This window comes from Mesoplodon bidens (assembly GCF_964165515.1).
Source record: "Mesoplodon bidens genome assembly, chromosome: 13".
NCBI lineage: Eukaryota > Metazoa > Chordata > Mammalia > Artiodactyla > Ziphiidae > Mesoplodon > Mesoplodon bidens.
The window spans coordinates 30,693,104-30,712,926 of record NC_138169.1 but is presented as its reverse complement, the minus strand read 5'-3'; the positions used below and the strand labels follow the sequence as shown (position 1 = coordinate 30,712,926).

The 19,823-nt window shown below is 43.6% G+C and overlaps 1 protein-coding gene and 1 long non-coding RNA gene across 3 annotated transcripts in view; one reads left to right on the top strand and one right to left on the bottom strand.

The window, feature by feature from the left end:
- RALBP1 (ralA binding protein 1) overlaps positions 1-1,495 on the top strand; it is a 45,491-nt gene extending 43,996 nt beyond the window's left edge. For both annotated transcript variants that reach the window (XM_081252228.1, XM_081252227.1), the window contains exon 10: positions 21-1,495. In XM_081252228.1, the coding sequence (XP_081108354.1) occupies positions 21-227 (207 nt within the window). In that variant the 3' untranslated portion in view covers positions 228-1,495. The remainder of the gene's footprint in view (positions 1-20) is intronic.
- LOC308626782 lies at positions 1,091-19,685 on the bottom strand. The gene is made up of 5 exons (XR_014017299.1): positions 18,203-19,685; positions 13,826-13,980; positions 4,045-4,238; positions 1,839-2,134; positions 1,091-1,219 (listed from the first exon to the last, which is right to left on the bottom strand). It is a non-coding gene; the product is annotated as an uncharacterized lncRNA (long non-coding RNA).
- Positions 19,686-19,823: the final 138 nt, after the last annotated feature.

The following is a 19,823-nucleotide window of genomic DNA, read 5'->3' as shown; positions in this document are numbered from 1 at the left end:
TGTTGTCCCTGTCCCTCAAGATCAAGAACAACCACCTGAACCAGGCAATTCATGAGGAGCGTGAGGCCATCATCGAGCTGCGGGTGCAGCTCCGCCTGCTCCAGCTGCAGCGCGCCCGGCCTGAGCCCCAGGCCGAGCCCGAGCCCGTCGCCAGGGAGCTGCCCCCGGGTGGCAAGGAACAGCCCCGGCCTTCACCCGGCAGGGACAGGAAGGAAACGTCCATCTGAGCGCCACCTGCCTGCCCGGAGCAGCGGCCTGGAGCCCCATCAGCACTGCCTCCACTGTCCCCACTGTAAAGACGCCTCCTCCACGTGGGCGGTGCTCAGCGCAGGTGACAGGAGGACAGAGCAGCACGCGGTGCGGGCTTGTTGGGCACAGATGAGTTTCCAGCTAGTGTCAGCTTCTTTGAAGATTAATTTCCTTTGTTAACTTAAAATAACTTTTAACCCTTGAGTGGCTTCTTTTTAAACCAAAAATCGTCTTTCTTTCCTTTTTATTACGGCAGAATCAGGATTTTTCTCTCGTTCAAGGGGGAACCAAACAAGGCAGCCCCACTCCTGCCCGTGCCGTGTCCCCTTCCAGGGTCTCTGCTGCCCGCCATTCTCGCCTGTGCCTTCATGCCTCCGCGGTGCAGATTCTGTCCTGGGAGCCGCCTCACATTTCCCGACTGGCCTGAGTGGCTCTCACGGGGGTGACCTTCCCTGCCCCACACCCCGGGCCCAAGTCACTACAGCGGCCTGTGCAGCCACAGACACAGCTGCCCCGGAGCCTGCCTGCCGGCCAGGGTCACCACAGCCGCCCGGCTCCTGCCGCCTGGGGTCAGCAGATGCTTGTCGCTGGGTCGTGGGAGTGGCTGCCCAGACCTGGGTCATCCACACAGAGGATTTGTTTCTCCAACCTGCCACTAGAACGTAACGTTGTGGGTTGCTTGCTTGGGCTAGAATGTAAGCATCTCTTTGCCTGAATAAGCCATATGGATGGGTAGCTATGCTCTTACACATGATTTCAGATGTCAGTGTCCACAGGGGCTGGGTGAACTGCTGCTGGGTGCCCAGTTGACCAGGCTGAGCGATAGATGGCTTTCCTCTGGGGTCAGCCGCAGTCCTGACCCCACCACGTCTCTGGTAACCCGAGGTGTCTAGGAGGCCGGCTCGTAGGCACGTGGTCCAGTCCCGCTGTGTCCGAGTCAGTGGCTTCACGAGGTTGTCGGCTCTCACGGCTGTGAAGACAAACCCCACACACTCAAGGTGATGGAAACACCCCCTGCCCCCGAGGGCTCTGTCCTCTCCTGGTTAGTATTTATTTTCAGCACCTGTTTAATGCGGTTTTTTATTCTCTACCTATTGCACTGTTGTGACTTGTTGGCCATTATTTGATTTTTGTACGAAAAAAGCTTTGTTATAGAAATCAGCATACTATTTTTTTAAATCCGGAGAGAAGATATTACGGTGACTGAAAATACGGTCAGGTGTCAAATATAAGTGTATAAAAAGCCTTCTTGCCGTCCTGTCGGTCATGTTACATTCATTTTATATTTGCTGGCAATATTGAAGGGATTCTTTTATGTTTAAACTCTAATTTCTATCACAGTGTCATGAATTTTTAAAATTAGTATTTCATCACAGTTGTCTCAGTGTTAACTAATTTTTGCCAGGACCATTATTGATCAAGCAAATAAATTCAACAGCCATTTGAGGAAAAAAAAATTCCATTTTTCATACCTGTTCTTTCTTTGAAATAACTCAGTGGCCTGTAGCTGGCAAGGAGTTGGTTTGATATTCATTCAAGGTCCAGTAGCGCACAGAACCTTGTGTGTCAACTCACATTGCATCCCTCACCTCGGCAGAGTCAACGCCCACTTGCTGGTCAGCAGGCTTTGCTGCCATCCTCCTCCTCTTCCACACTGGCTTGTGCTGAGCTGGCCTGGATCTGCAGCTGCTTCTGTGAGCAATGCCCTGGTTCCGGTGGGAGGTGAGCTCTGTCCTTCCAGCCGATGCACAGCTCAGCTGGCCTGATTTGGCAGAAAGGTTGGTCATGGCCAGGTCACTTTCCTGTAGGGGATGGCAGAGGTCAGGCAGATCACTGTCCTGGTGCTGATCACGCGACTCCCGGTTGACAGTTTCAGGTTCCAGTTCTGGGGAAGCAAAAACTATGATTTAGTCTCAGTTTGGTGACATGGGGGCTTCGTTTAGGGCAGGGGTCCCCAACCCCGGGCCATAGACCTAGGAACTGGGACGCACAGCAGGAGATGAGCAGCAGGCAAGCAAAGCTTCATCTGTATTTACAGCCACTCCCCATCACTCTCGCATTACCGCCTGAGCTGCACCTCCTGTCAGATCAGCGGTGGCATTAGATTCTCAAAGGAGTGTGAACCCTACTGTGAACTGCACGTGTGAGGGATCTAGGGTGCGGCTCCTTATGAGAATCTAATGCCTGATGATCTGAGGTGGAGCTGAGGCAGTGATGCTAGTGCTGGGGAGCGGCTGCAAATACAGATTATCATTAGCAGAGAGGTTTGACTGCACAGAGAGCATAATAAATCAATTGCTTGCAGACTCATATCAAAACCCTATCAGTGAGTGGCAAGTGAAAACAAGCTCAGGGCTCCCACTGATTCTGCATTATGGTGAGTTGTATGATTATTTCATTATATTTTACAATGTAATAATAGAAATGTAATGCTTTAAAATCATCCCAAAACTGCTGCCCCACACCCCCATGGAAAAATTGTCTTCCATGAAACCGGTCCCTGGTGCCACAAACATTGGGGGCCGTTGGTTTAGGGGACTCCATTTTGGGCCCACTATTTTGTCTTTTAACAATTCTCCCCTTTTAATCAGACTCTCAGCCTGAGAATTGTGATCAAGATTTCAGGCATTGGCCCTACTCCCAGCTACTGCTCTGGAGCTCTCACAGCTTTTGCTTTGTCCATGTGGGTTCACATTCTTTAAGCTGGTTGTTCTTTTTGTTCCTTTTCTGACGTTCCAGTCTTAGGGAGATCATTTGCTCGGTGGTTAGTGGCTGCAAACATGTATTGAACACTTTTGAGAGAATCCAGTGCACCAGGGTGGCTACTATGATTATTCCAAGCAGTATCATCCCATGTCTGGGGTCCCCAAGACCCTAAGCAATCAAAGTCAAGTAAGTCAAAGAAAGAGCCTATTGAAGGAATCATTTTCTTCAGCCATGTGGCTTGTTCAGTGATCTTATGGAGCTGAATTTCCACTTCCCCAGAAGTGTCAATCCAGGTGCAGCAGGTGGTGTTGGCCACAGCACAGATAACCTCATTGCTCAGCTAAAAGGTAACCACGAGCTATCCTATTATCAAGAACAACTTTGGCCAGAGAGTCTGGGGATATTTTGCTGGGCAGCTCTTGCTTTAGCAGCAGATTCTGCAGTATCCTTGAGAGTTAAGGAGAGGTCCCTGATCATAGCCTCACTTGCACTTTCTCCTAGCCAGGAGAGTGGAGATTTGCTGAGGGAAGTGAATTTTGAATCATGAATGCCTTCTGGTAATTTTGGCTTGAGTCTGTGGCTCAGGAGTGGAAAGGTGACAGCCAGGGAGGCCAGTAAAATTTCAGGATCCGCGGGCTGCACAGGTGGTTTTGTTCTGGTTACCCTTGTCTCGTGTCCCTTCTTTGGCCTGGATGCAATATTCCCTGGGTTTGGGGTTGCTAACCAGAGATGGGGAAGTGGACCCAGGGTCCTGATATGATAGAGAGAAGGCTGAGTTTGTTCCAGAGAAACTGTCACTTTGGGAATCAGGGCGAAGTTTGTGATGGACAGAACTACCTGATCATCAGCCTCTTGGCAAGTCCAGCAGTTACTTGGAGGTCCGATCACCCAGCTTGGCGATGGCCTGAGACAATGGCATTCTCTTTCCAGGCCAGAGCAAGGCAAAAGGTGAACAGAAGAATCAGAAAGGCCTTCATGGGGTAGGAGTTAGGAAAAGGATGGTCAGGGAGGGAAGGAGGAATGGAAAGAAATGTGGAAAGAAAGGTTCTCAAACCTCTTGATCTGACATCTTGGGAGGAAGCATCCTACCTTGATGTCAGCTGCTCCTCTTCCTGGTCGGTTTGATTTGAGGTCTCCAGCGTTTGCACGGGGCCAGATGTCAGGTGGAGTCTTTTTCAGCTGTGAAATACCCGAGGTTCAACACCCTGTAATTTGGCAGCGGTGTCAGTGGTCAAGAGTCCTCAATAGGGTCCTTTCTGTGAGTCTCACTTCTGCAAAAGCATCTGAGTAAAACAGTAACTGTCTGTAAATGACAAAAGACTTAAAAATGTAATCTAACATCTATGTTTCACAAGGTGAGAGGCAAATCCTTTGAGATTTTCCAGGAGCCCTCTGGGAAACCTCCAAGTTTACTATGAGGTCAAAAAGACTCTTATTTAGTAATCTGATTTTAAGAGAATGTCAAAGGATCAAACATTTGATTAAACAGGATCACAAATCATTATGATATAATAATGCACCAAAGTGACAGTACCAGATATTAAATGCAAATAGAGAAGGTAAACAAAAGTTAGTGCTCCTTATGTTGAGAAGACTGGGTTTTGTTAAGTAAGAAAAGACCTGATAAAGACAACATGAAGCAGAGTCAGTTATTTTGGTAACGTACAAAATTTTTGCTGTCCAGGCAGATTAATTAAAAGGTAAAACAAACAAACAAAAACTAGTTCTTTAAAGAGCAGACCAATAATCGAAGAGAACTTTGTCTTTTTAACAGAGAGAAAAATCAAATTCTAATTTTGCACCTGTGTATTTTGATGATAAAACTTATTTTTTAAAAAACATAGCCAAATCCTGCAGCCTGTGGGAAAAAAACCACACTCACAGAAAGATAGACAAGATGAAAAGGCAGAGGGCTATGTACCAGATGAAGGAACAAGATAAAACCGCAGAAAAACAACTAAATGAAGTGGAGATAGGCTACCTTCCAGAAAAAGAATTCAGAATAATGATAGTGAAGATGATCCAGGACCTCGGAAAAAGAATAGAGGCAAAGATCGAGAAGATGCAAGAAATATTTAACAAAGATCTAGAAGAATTAAAGAACAAACAGAGATGAACACCACAATAACTGAAATGAAAACTACACTAGAAGGAATCAATAGCAGAATAACTGAGGCAGAAGAATGGGTAAGTGACCTGGAAGACAGAATGGTGGAATTCACTGCTGTGGAACAGAATAAAGAAAAAGGAATGAAAAGAAATGAAGACAGCCTAAGAGACCTCTGGGACAACATTAAATGCAACAACATTCGCATTCTAGGGGTCCCAGAAGGAGAAGAGAGAGAGAAAGGACCAGAGAAAATATTTGAAGAGATTATAGTCAAAAACTACCTAACATGGGAAAGGAAATAGCCACCCAAGCCCAGGAAGCGCAGTGAGCCCCATACAGGATAAACGCAAGGAGAAACACACCAAGACACATAGTAATCAAATTGGCAAAAATTAAAAATTATTGAAAGCAGCAAGGGAAAAATGAAAAATAACATACAAGGGAACTCCTATAAGGTTAACAGCTGATTTCTCAGCAGAAACTCTACAAGCCAGAAGGGAGTGGCATGATATACTTAAAGTGATGAAAGGGAAGAACCTACAACCAAACCAAGATTACTCTACCCAGCAAGGATCTCATTCAGATTCAATGGAGAAATCAAAAGCTTTCCATACAAGCAAAAGCTAAGAGAATTCAGCACCACCAAACCAGCTCTACAACAAATGCTAAAGGAACTTCTCTAAGTGGGAAACACAAGAGTAGAAAAGGACCTACAAAAACAACCCCCAAACAATTAAGAAAATGGTCATAGGAACATATGTATCAATAATTACCTTAAACGTGAATGGATTGAATGCTCCAACCAAAAGGCACAGGCTTGCTGAATGGATACAAACACAAGACCCATATATATGCTGTCTACAAGAGACCCACTTCAGACCTAGGGACACATAAGAATGAAAGTGAGGGGATGGAAAAAGATATTCCATGCAAATGGAAATCAAAAGAAAGCTGGAGTAGCAATACTCAGATAAAATAGACTTTAAAATAAAGAATGGTATAAGAGACAAGGAAGGACACTACATAATGATCAGGAGATCAATCCAAGAAGATATAACAATTATATATGTACCCAACATAGGAGCACCTCAATACATAAGGCAACTGCTAACAGCTGTAAAAGAGGAGATCGATAGTAACACAATAGGGACTTTTAACACCTCACTTAACACCAATGCACAGATCATCCAAAATGAAAATAAATAAGGAAACAGAAGCTTTAAATGACACAACAGACCAGATAGATTTAATTGATATTTATAGGACACTCCATCCAAAAACAGCAGATTACACTTTCTTCTCAAGTGTGCATGGAACATTCTCCAGGATAGATCACATCTTGGGTCACAAATCAAGCCTCAGTAAATTTAAGAAAATTGAAATCATATCAAGCATCTTTTCTGACCACAACATTATGAGAATAGAAATGAATTATGGGAAAAAAACATAAAAAACACAAACACATGGAGGCCAAACAATACTTTACTAAATAACCAAGAGATCACTGAAGAAACCAAAGAGGAAATCAAAAAATACCTAGAGACAAATGACAATGAAAACACGACGATCCAAAACCTATGGGATGCAGCAAAGTTAGCAGAGACCAGAGCAGAAATAAATGAAACAATGCAGAAACAATGAAGCAGAAATAAAGAAGACCAGAGCAGAAATAAATGAAATAGAAACAAAGAAAACAACAGCAAAGATCAATAAAACTAAAAGCTGGTTCTTTAAGAAGATAAACAAAATTGATAAACCATTAGCCAGACTCATCAAGAAAAAGAGGAAGAGGACTCAAATCAATAAAATTACAAATGAAAAAGAAGTTACAACAGACACCGCAGAAATACAAAGCATCCTAAGAGACTACTACAAGCAACGCTATGCCAGTAAAATGGACAACCTGGAAGAAATGGACAAATTCTTAGAAAGGTATAACCTTTCCAGACTGAACCAGGAAGAAATAGAAAATATGAACAGACCAATCACAAGTAATGAAATTGAAACTGTGATTAAAAATCTTACAACAAACAAAAGCCTAGGACAAGATGGCTTCACAGGTGAATTCTATCAAACATTTAGAGAAGAGCTAACACCCATCCTTCTCAAACTCTTTCAAAAAATTGCAGAGGAAGGAACACTCCCAAACTCATTCTATGAGGCCACCATCACCCTGATACCAAAACCAGACAAAGATACTACAAAAAAAGAAAATTACAGAATATCACTGATGAATATAGATGCAAAAATCCTCAACAAAATACTAGCAAACAGAATCCAACAACACATTAAAAGGATCATACACCGTGATCAAGTGGGATTTATCCCAGGAATGCAAGGATTCTTCAATATACACAAATCAATCAATGTGATACACCATATTAACAAATTGAAGAATAAAAACCATATGATCATCTCAATAGATGCATAAAAAGCTTTTGACAAAATTCAACACCCATTTATGATAAAAACTCTCCAGAAAGTGGGCATAGAGGGAACATACCTCAACACAATAAAGGCCATATATGACAAACCCACAGCAAACATCATTTTCAATGGTGAAAAACTGAAAGCATTTCCTCTTAAGATCAGGAACAAGACAAGCATGTCCACTCTCACCACTATTATTTCAACATAGTTTTGGAAGTCCTAGCCACGGCAATCAGAGAAGAAAAAGAAATAAAAGGAATACAAATTGGAAAAGAAGAAGTAAAACTGTCACTGTTTGCAGATGACATGATACTATACATAGAAAATCCTAAAAATGCCACCAGAAAACTACTAGAGCTAATCAATGAATTTGGTAAAGTAGCAGGATACAAAATTAATGCACAGAAATATCTTGCATTCCTATACACTAATGATGAAAAATCTGAAAGACAAATTAAGGAAACACTCCCATTTACCATTGCAACAAAAAGAATAAAATACCTAGGAAAAAACCTACCTAGGGAGACAAAAGAACTGTATGCAGAAAACTATAAGACACTGATGAAAGAAATTAAAGATGATACCAACAGATGGAGAGATAAACCATGTTCTTGGATTGGAAGAATCAATATTGTGAAAATATACTACCCAAAGCAATCTACAGATTCAATGCAATCCCTATCAAATTACCAATGGCATTCTTTACAGAACTAGAAAAAAACATCTTAGACTTTGTATGGAGACACAAAAGACCCCGAATAGCCAAAGCAGTCTTGAAGGAAAGAAACAGAGCTGGAGGAATCAGACTCCCTGACATCAGACTATACTACAAAGCTACAGTAATCAAGACAATATGGTACTGGCACAGAAACAGAAACATAGATCAATGGAATAAGATAGAAAGCCCAGAGATAAACCCACGCACCTATGGTCAACTAATCTATGACAAAGGAGGCAAAAGATATAAAATGGAGAAATGACAGTCTCTTCAGTAAGTGGTGCTGGGAAAACTGGACAGCTACCTGTAAAAGAATGAAATTAGAACACTCCCTAACACCATACACAAAAACTCAAAATGGATTAGAGACCTAAATGTAAGACCAGACACTATAAAACTCTTAGAGGAAAACAGGAAGAACACTCTTTGACATAAATCACAGCAAGATCCTTTTTGGCCCACCTCCTAGAGTAATGGAAATAAAACCAAAAATAAACAAATGGGACCTAATGAAACTTAAAACCTTTTGCACAGCAAAGGAAACCATAAAAGATAACCCTCAGAATGGGCGAAAATATTTGCAAGTGAATCAACGGACAAAGGATTAATCTCCAAAATATATAAACAGCTCATGCAGCTCAATATTAAAGAAACAGACAACCCAATCCAAAAATGGGCAGAAGACCTAAACAGACATTTCTCCAAAGAAGACATACAGATGGCCAAGAGGCACATGAAAAACTGCTCAACATCACTAATTATTAGAGAAATGCAAATCAAAACTACAATGAGGTATCACCTCACACTAGTTAGAATGGGCATCATCAGAAAATCTACAAACAACAAGTGCTGGAGAGGGTGTGGAGAAAAGGGAACCCTCTTGCACTGTTGGTGGGAATGTAAATTGATACAGCCACTATGGAGAACAGTATGGAGGTTCCTTAAAAAACTAAAACTAGAATTACCATATGATGCAGCAATCCCACTACTGGGCATATACCCAGAAAAAAACATAATTCAAAAAGACACATGCACCCCAATGTTCACTGCAGCACTATTTACAACAGCCAGGTTATGGAAGCAACCTAAATGCCCATTGACAGACAAATGGATAAAGAAGTTGTGGTATGTATATACAATGGAATATTACTCATCCATAAAAAGGTACGAAATTGAGTCATTTGTTGAGACGTGGATGGATCTAAAGACTGTCATACAGAGTGAAGTCAGTCAGAAAGAGAGAAACAAATATCGTATATTAACGCATGTATGTGGAACCTAGAAAAATGGTACAGATGAGCCGGTTTGCAGGGCAGAAATAGAGACACAGATGTAGAGAACAAATGTACGGACACCAAGGGGGGAAAACCACGGTGGGGTGGGGATGGTGGTGTGCTGAATTGGGCGATTGGGATTGACATGTATACACTGATGTGTATAAAATGGATGACTAATTAGAACCTGCAGTATAAAAAAACAAAACAACTAATGCTAAACTTTCTTTGGGTTATTTGTATAGAAATATGTTAATATAAATGTTTCAGACATTACATGAAGTTTCTAAAAATCTTTTATGTTCTGGTATAATGTTGTAAGTCTTAACTCTAGTTATTACTTTAAAATGTATATCTCAGAAATAACTAAATGTTCTTGTCAATTGCATTATGAACTTTCATCAAATCTTTAACCATGGCCATTTTTTAAGTCTTTTGTCATTTACAGACAGTTCTGGGTGTACTCTGATGCTTTTGCAAAAATGTTTCTATAAAAGGGTTTCATCTTCAAGGAATTCATCGAAAAGACTCTGAAAAATACAGGTTTCTGGTAACTGACTATACTGCTGAACTGAATGAATACGCATTTTCAGAACTCTAATGGAAAACTGATGAATTCATAAAAGTGCTAACAAAAGATTAAGATAAAAAAAATTACATGGGACTGAGTGAACTGATGAGGATGATTATAATTTTTGTGGCTTTTTGTTTGAATAAAAAAAAATCAAAAAAAGCCCCCAGAAAACAAAAAGACATTAAGAAAAAATACAAAAAAAACACATAGCCAGCTTGATGACATCTAAAATTCCTTTCCCAAGATGCCTTTTCCACGAACATTCTACAGCTTTCTGCTCTCCATTCAGGCTTTGTCCTAGGATTTTTACCTTTCTCATTCTGAAGCCATCATTTTACTTGCCTTACTATTTTTCATACAGTTTCTTTTCACCCATATTATTTGAGTAGTTTTAATGACTTATAGTGATTAGAATTCTTAACCCTTAGAATCCTTAATTCCTAGTGAACACTAAGAAGTAAGTAGTTGTGGACTGTTACATTATCATTCTGTTGATTGGCAAGTTTATAAATACATTTTCTAATTTCTAGAAGCACATATCCTCATTAAATTTCCCAACGTGGCACAAAACTTGTTTGCTAATAGACCCAAATATCTTTAGTTCCTCTATAAAAAGGAAGCCAAAAGTAGATCAACATTTGTTCAGTAATTAATATTTCAGTATTTTATCTTATTTGGAAATGACCTAGATATTCAATGAATATCCATCATTTATACTGAGAAGTTAACTTTAAGGTTTCAAGTTACAAAAAAGATTTTGGAAACTATTTTTAAGTGGATATACCATAAAGTGTAATTATTGAAAAGTTTATAAATTTTTATGTTACATCTATTTAATTCACTTGTTCTTAACATTAATGTTTAGTCATGAAAATTTCATGAGACATTAAACAGCTAATCATCTTAAGTTATCTTTCTTGCTGACAAATTCTGTAACAGAGATAACATAAGCTTATTTGATTTTTTTATAAACCTAGGTAGAGTAAAAGTATTAATATTATAGTTTATGCTGATAACTCTAAAGACATGCCTGTTTTAATTAAACCAACAAACTTAAACTAGCCTTTATTTACTGAAGATTATCCTACATCAGGTGAACCTGAAAAACATTTGGGTTAGTTTCCATATTTCTGGGACTATACATGATTTACATAACACTTGTTTGTCTTTAAGCCAATTAAATAGAACTCTTTACAAATTAACTTTGGTAATACCATTTGGAGGTAGAAAAAACTGACACATATACACACAGACATAAACATACAGATAGACACAGGCAGATGTCTTGTAGTGTTTGTTTTTAAATTTTAGCCTTGATTAAAGACATAAAAGACATGACACCGTAAAACTCCTGGAAGAGAATATAGGCAAACATTCTCCGACTTAAATTGTACCAATGTTTTCTTAAGTCATTCTCCCAAGGGAATAGAAATAAAAACAAAAATTAACAAATGGGACCTAATCAAACTTACAAGCTTTTGCACAGCAAAGGAAACCATAAACAAAATGAAAAGACAACCTACAGAATGGGAGAAAATATTTGCAAATGATGCAACCAACAAAGGCTTAATTTCCTAAATATACAAACAGCTCATATAATTCAGCAACAAGAAAAAACAACCCTATCCAAAAGTGGGCAAAAGACCTAAATAGACATTTCTCCAAAGAGATAAAGATGGCCAATAGGAACATGAAAAGATATTCAACTTTGCTAATTATCAGAGAAATGCAAATCAAAACTACAATGAGGTACCACCTTACACCAGTAAAATAGCCATCATTAAAAAAACGTCTACAAATAACAAATGCTGGAGAAGGTGTGGAGAAAAGGGAACCCTCCTGCACTGTTGGTGGGAATGTAAATTGGTGCAGCCACTATGGAAAACAGTATGCAGGTTCCTCAGAAAACTAAAAATAGAATTGCCATTTGCCATATGATCCAGCAATCCCACTCCTGGCATATATTTGGACAAAACTGTAATTCAGAAAGATACATGCACCCCTATGTTCACAGCAGCACTGTTCACAATAGCCAAAACATGGAAACAACCTAAGTGTCCACTGACAGATGAATGGATAAAGAAGATGTGGTATGTATATGTATATACATGTGTGTATACACACACACACACATACACACACACACACACACAAATGGAATATTACTCAGTCATAAAAAGGAATGACACAATGCCATTTGCAGCAACATGGATGCAACTAGAGATTATACTAAGCGAAGTAAGTCAGAAAGAGAAAGACAAATATCTTGTGATATCACTTACATGTGGAATCTAAAATATGACACAAATGAACCTATCTATGAAACAGAATCACAGACATAGAGAACAGACTAGCTGTTGCCAAGGGGGAGGGGGTTGGGAGAGGGATGGAGTGGGAGGTAGGATGGATAAAGAACCAGGTCCTACTGTACAGCACAGGGAACTATATTGAATATCCTGTGATAAACCATAATGGAAAAGAATATTTAAAAAAAGAACACATATATGTGTAACTGAATCACTTGGCTGTACAGCAGTATTTAACATAAAATTGTAAATCAGCTATATTTCAATTAAATAAAATTTTAGCCACAAGACAGGTATAATAATGCAAAACTCACTAGTTTATAAAAGAACAGTTGGATCCAAATTGCGTTTCTGGCAGATGGAATAAGTTACTGGCTCAGATGGCTTCAACTTTTCACTAATATCTGGTGACAGTTTTAAAGGTTTTTCATAGCCCCCGTTTTCAGTAGCCTCTCTCCTTTTTCCCTGATGAGAATTGCATAGAGAAGGCCGGGGAGAGTACTTATACCAAAAAAGGCACAGAGGAAGAATGTTCCACCAAGAAGGACTTTTGCTCCCTAAATCCTACAAGCCTTTTGAGATGAACAGGGGAGGTTCGAGGATTGATAAAAAGCACAGATGAGCTTTGGATTGTTTCTAGAGCCGCATTACTGTTCTTGTAAAGACTCGGTTCGTAAGACAAGTACAGTTGTTCTTAAGTCTTCAAGGAATTGGGTGGGAACCTGAATGGTACCAAGGGGCTGCCCACCTAGCCAACTACATTTGCTTCTTCATATCAGGGAGAAGGTCAACTAAGATGGAAATCAAAAGATTCCTAAGTTCTAGATTTAGAGCTGTGTGTCTTTGCAGAAGGACTTACTAAAACATTCCAAAGGCTTCAGAATGTTTTTCTTTCCCTCTGGGTATATAGTTTCATTCCAGCTTTGGACAGAAGGCCTAAAAGAAGTTCCTGTCAGGCTCCGAATATCAGCTTCCAATTTGGCCAACTTCTGACCATAGAGCTACTTTAAAAAAAAAAAAAAAATCCTTTCAAATATCTTGTCAGGTTTCAGCCAGGACAAACTCTGAATATTATCGGCAGTAGTGAACAACCCCATGAATGCAAGTGGCATCCCCAATGAGGGTGCAAAAGATACCCAAGATGCAGAGCCACCCGTAAAGAAAGCAAGCTTTAGACAATCCCGAGAGCTGGCGACAGTCTGTAGGACCCTGGCCGCAAACAGGGTGCAGCCCATACTTCTGCCTGGCCATATTTTGGGGGCCTCCAACCTGACGGTAACTAAGCCAAGTTCTCAGGACACAACAAGAAGGCAATAGCTGTCCCTGGGAGAGAAAGGATCAGCAACCACTGGGTACCTGAAAGCACAGTCACGTGTCATCATCAATACTTAACTCTAACAAGTATTTTTTGCCTGCTAGTCTGAATTTGGAAAGTGAGTGACAACATGACATTTTTACCTTTCTCTCAACCAGGCACAGCAGTGGAGACCTGGCAGAGCTGACTTTGGTAGAATTCTCACCCTTCACCGGCTTCTCCAGTTTTCCCAGGATCCCGTCTGCAGGCGCTGGGGTGAGCTGGGTGTCCCAGGGGGTGTCTTCCCAGTCACCAGACACTGCAGAGGAGGAGAGAGAAATTTCCCTCACCCTTTACAGTGAGTGCCTGGCTGAGGCCCCTTTTTCTCTAGGACACCTCAGAAATGGATAAACTTACTTAGATTAAAAGTTCTCCTCTGTAGCCACTGTAATTCAAGATTATCTTTGGTAAGGCTAACCTGCTTGTTCAGTCTTAAACTTTTATTCACCCGAGGCCTCATGGACCCAGCACAGCTGAAGTCAGACCCAGTTCAACTGCAGACACAATCTGGTTTACAAGTCAGATCCAGTTGAACCCAGACTCAGTCCAGTTTCTAAATTCCACCTAGTCTGACTCCAGCCAATTTCCAAACCCAGTCCAGAAAAAGAAATGTTCAAAGAAGGTCTGAAAGCTCATGACGCAAAAGCTGTAGAACTAGGATTTGAGAAGGGCCTCATGACCTCCAGAGGCGCCCTGAGAAGGCAGCAAGCCCCAAGGGCCCAGCGGGTGCCTACACCTGGTTGCTCCTTGCTCCTGGGGCTATCAGGGTTCTCCTTCAGATCCCACTTCTGACACGAGAACTGTTAAAAGATAAACTGAGGCATATTAAAAAATGTAACAGTTTATTTGAGCAAAAATTGAATCAGGCAGCATCCAATCTGGCAGATAAAAGGAGTTCCAAGAAGCTGTACAAAGAAAGGCAAAAGGGAGCAGGAACAAGGAAGTTATCTTAGGCAAAAAAGTGGGTTAGTTATTGCAAAGTTACAGAACTCAGGCATTGTGGGTTCAGTTCCAGACCATCGCAATAAAGCGAATATCGCAATAAAACAAGTAACACAAATTTTTTGGTTTCCTAGTGCTTATAAAAGTTATGTTTCCATTATACTGTAGTCCATTAAGTGTGTGATAGCGTTTTGTGTACAACAATATACATACCTTAATTAAAAAATAATTGCTGTTTGGAAAATGGCACCACTGATAGACTTGCTTGACTCAAGGTTGCCACAAACCTTCAATTTGTTTATTAAAAAAAAAAAAAAAAAGCAGTCTCTGCAAAGCACAATAAAATGAGGTGTGCCTGTATTTGCCTTTAGGAGATGTCAGGGGTCTATCAGTCAGATGACCCAACTAGTGCAGAGCAGGCGATTTCCAACTGACTGGTTTAAGATTCCATTTCTAGGAGAGCTGAGATGGTAATTAATTAAGTAGTCTAGGTGTGGTAACGTGGGGCTCCATTTGGGGCCAGAGTCTAGACTGAGGCTTAAAGCCCCTGGGGGTGGCTGCCTGCACCATCACCGCACAGCCCCGAGACTGAGAGGGAATGCAGCGGTGCCTGCAGGACCCCTGGGCCCAAACTTCCGATGGGGTCAAAACAGATGAATTTGGGGGGCGGGGGGAGAAACAGGCATGATGCTCATCTGAACCGAGGGTCCCAGGTCCATCTAAAGGCAAGAAGCTGCTGCACATCCCAGTTACAACTGGAGAAAGGAAGAGCTGCTCTTGGGGTTGGGGGGAGGGGTGTCTGTAGCCTTCTGAAGGAGGTCCCACCCCAAATTCTTGTGTTTCTCACATGGGGATAAAAAAATATATCATTTACTGCTAATAAGGTTGTCTCAATGCCATCTGATGTTGGCCTTCAAACTGGGCGCAGTAGTACAGAAGGAATGGTGAGTTCTCTGGATGAAGCGTTAGCTTCGCCATCAGGTGGGGCTGCCCACGGCACACGCTACCTCAGGGCCACCGTCCTGGGGACAGAGTCTCCTGAGGAGAGGTGTTGCTCCCGGGCTTCAGTCTGCTGACTTAGGTTGGCCTTACTGGGAAGTTACCATGTAAAAGTAGACACCCTGTTACAGCTGAATTTCAGATCAACAGTGACTAATATTTGAGTATAAGGTTGTCTAATACTTAATTGGGTGTCCTGTTTTTGTTTTTTTTTCCTGAGCCCTTTTGCCTAAAGCAGTAACCTCAATAACATACTCTTTTCCTGGCTTTTCTCTCCTTTTCTGTATGTTTATTTTCAGTCTGGCCACCCTACCTTAGCATCTCAACTAACAACCGGGCTGATGACACGTAGTACAAAAGGTCAAAGTGGCCCCAAGTGCTGTACAGGTCAGAGCTATTGTTCCTTGAGAGAGATGGGAGGTGACCCAATGTAGTAAACGTAGGACAAAGTGCACGACCCACAGACAGTACACGTAGGCGACGTGGGGTGGACCTGGGGGAGGATGGATTAGACCTGACCACGTTTGGCTCTTGGCCTTGACTGTCAAATCGTGGGGACACTCGCTAAGCAAATGCACACAGGCTGCTGCTGGTACCTGTGGGCTGAACTTGCGCACCAAGGGAAGCAGCTCTATGAGATGTCGAGCCAAACGGAGCAGGGGGGCCGCCACCTGATCCTGCCACCCTGTGCCTGCCAGGCCTCTCGGCCGCGGGGCCCCTGCAGGAGAGCAGCCCTAGGAACCCTGGGCTCTGGGCTCGCCTGCCACTCAGCACCGTGCTGCCAGCACAGCTGCTGTGGTCGTGACCTCCTGTCTCCGTGTGGGCACGGACTCTGAACGCATCAAAGCACTGACTTGCAACTGAGAAAATAGAGTACAAATACTGAATGCCAGACAACAACCTTTTTGATTCTGTGCTGTTGGAATTAATGTATCAAATTTATGGAGAGTGTTAATCTGGAAAAGGTAAGATCCCACACCCACAGGGTCTTCCAGGGCCTTGTCATCAACAATGTCCCCCTGCTCCTGTTAGGAGCACAGGCCTCAGGCCCCACCCCGGACCTGCTGGGTCATTACGTGCATTTTAACGGGATCCAGGGTGACTGAACGTACAGCAACATTGCAGCGGCCCTGTCCTAAATCACCAGCACTTTACTAGAGAGACTTAAAAACCAAAACACACCAAAACCCCAGAAAAATCTCAGAATAGAGGACCATCCAAGACAGGTGCACACAAACACATACACACTCCACTGTTCCTGTTCTTGTTCTGCCTGAGGCCCTGGGAACGTCCTCCGGGCCCGGCCCCGCCTGCAGTGAGACGGTCCCAGTGTCCCTGTGAGAGGTCCCCCGCCTCATCCTGCTCTTCCTCCCCTGGGTGTCTTCCTGGGGAACAGTCCCTACAACGTCCTTTGCTGCAGCATCTTTTTTTTTTTTTAAATTTTATTTATTTATTTATTTATTTATGGCTGTGTTGGGTCGTCATTTCTATGCGAGGGCTTTCTCTAGTTGTGGCAAGTGGGGGGCCACTCTTCATTGCAGTGCGCGGGGCCTCTCACTATCACGGCCTCTCTTGTTGCAGAGCACAGGCTCCAGACGCGCAGGCTCAGTAATTGTGGCTCACGGGCCTAGTTGCTCCGCGGCATGTGGGATCTTCCCAGACCAGGGCTCGAACCCGTGTCCCCTGCATCGGCAGGCAGATTCTCAACCGCTGCGCCACCAGGGAAGCCCTGCTGCAGCATCTTTGACAGTGGAGGCCCGCCTGCTCTTGGCTGGGACACCTCTCTGAGTCAGCGTGGCGACATCCACGGGGCTGCAGGCCACCCAGCTCAGAGGCCTCCAGGAGCTGCTCACAGCTTCCTCATGGAACATCTAACGACACTGCCCAGTAGATGTTCGCATCCAATTAATAACCACCATCAGCTCATGAACACTACACACAGCTGATTAGGGTACAGACTAAAAACTCTGCATCAAATCTTGCCAAATTTAAATCAGCCAAATATACCCTCCGTAAAACTTGTCAGACATCAAACTGTAACAGTGCTATAAAACGTCCTGGGGACTAAAATCTGATCACTTGTTAAGTTTCTAGGAAAAGAATTTTTAAGGAAAATAACTTCTGTTAGATGAGACTAAAACTAGTCCATTAGTTCCCTATGAAAATGGTCCAGGAATTAACTTGGGTCAGTGGGGTTCATAGCAGAAAAGGAGTTCAACAAAAATGAATCACAGTTGGTATTTTGTGTTTACAAATAGTCAAGATGTTCTCAAGGTCAAACCTCCACCAGGGCAAAACACTCATATTCAAGGGGTCACAAAACACCCAGTTTGGGAGTTTCTGGTGGAGGATTTGAGAGTCCAGCTTCTGGTGGGGAGGAGACACATGAGCCCAGGGCTGTGCCCCAGGCAGGTCACCCGGGAGCAGCCCTCCGCGGGGCCCCGTTGTCCCTCTCCACGCACCCTGCTCTTGATGCGTTTATAAAGGCTAACGCGGGAAACCTCGAGGTCCTGCTTACTCACGTCTATTCCCAGGCTCACCTTCTGTAACTGGTTTCAGTCAGAGGATCGTCACCTTCCAAGAGGCATGGGCTCGGCTCTGAGCTGCTGGGAGCCTCCACCTTTTCCTCCCTGTCGCTCACTGCTTCCAACTCCTGGAATCCTGCACAGAAAACGTTACCGCACAAGGAAAGCAGCACGGGTGTCCGGGGCCCGGGGCGCAGCGCTTTTCCTGTCGGGGGTCAATTTAACACCGGCTGCTCCCGCCTCCTGGGAGCATCCCCGACACACCGGGCCCACCCTCTGGGCCCTGGCACCCACCCCTGGGACATAGTGCTACCAGGAGGAGGCCCACCTGGCGCCGGGCAGGGGTGCAAGGGTCCCCCACGGGCTGAGTTGCCAGGCTGGCTCTGTGACAGCTCCGAGGGCCTCAGCCCTTGCCAATTCGGGGTTCTAGAGGGTTCTAGACAAACTGCACGGGTCTGGCATCAGAAGTATCTCCAGGGCTTAAGGACAAAGCTCATAGGCAAAAAGGTGACCCCCAAGCCCCTAAGAGTCAAAGAGGAGGGCTGGTGGCCTCGCGGTGGCAGATTCAGGGAGGGACACTCACGTACTCGCAAGAGCTCACAGGCGCTTCCTCCTGGGCAGGGATGCAGGGACCGGGGACCAGGCCCGGCCAGAGGAGGCAGGCGAGGAAGGGGCTGCAGGAGGCGGTGGAAGAGAAGCACCGGCCACGGCCAAGGACATCGGCTGAGCAGGAAGCTCCAATTCCGGGGAAAAAAATGTTTCCTCTTCACCCTGGTCACTCAAAAGTCCCACATCATCACAGAATTTCTCGTGAGATTAGCTACCCAATATCAATTACCTATGAGGACATATCATTATTCATTTTTCTACTGTGAAATTAAAAGATTTGGTTACTAACTGGTTTGCAGGCTGTTTTTGCCTCTGGGGGGATCTGGAAGAACCGTGGAGTCGTCAGTGTCCCGCTGCCTCCAGGGGCCGGTTTCCTTCCATCCTCTGGGCTCGGTGGCCATGACTCCATCCACACCTGCCGGAGGACCCGGGGCCACGCGGGGGGGCTGCACTGTCGCCACTAAAGTAAGAGCTGAAATCAGGAGCTGACGGTCCAGCCTCGTCTTCTTTGAGCGCCGTCAGTGATGGTTCAAACCGGGGCGGCCTCAGCCACTAAACAATGCTGGTGTCCTTCCCTGTCCACTGCTGTGGAGGGAACCTGGAATCACGGCTCTTCGGGATCCGAGGGTGTGAGGACGCGGCTCGGTGACATGGGCCTGCGCGAGGCCACACAGGAAGAGCTGGCCTAAATTCAAGTTCTTTACCCCAAAATGGACTATTATCATTACCACTGTTTTAAAAGACTGCAGTTATTAGTGTAGAATTCTTATTAATTTACAGAACTAAAGTTTGGGGGAGGGGCAAAGTATATTATTATAGCTTAATAGCAGAGAACGTGCACCTCAAAAATTAGGCTAAATGACATCAAAAGAGATTTCATTCTCCTTCAACCTCTGCTCTGAGGCTGATTGACAGACGTCTTCCCCAGCCGCCACCCACCTACCACCTTCCACTCCACGGCCCCACCCTTATTACCTGTGCCCCACCTTACCTGTGTTTACTGATTCATTTGTCTCAGTGGAATCTG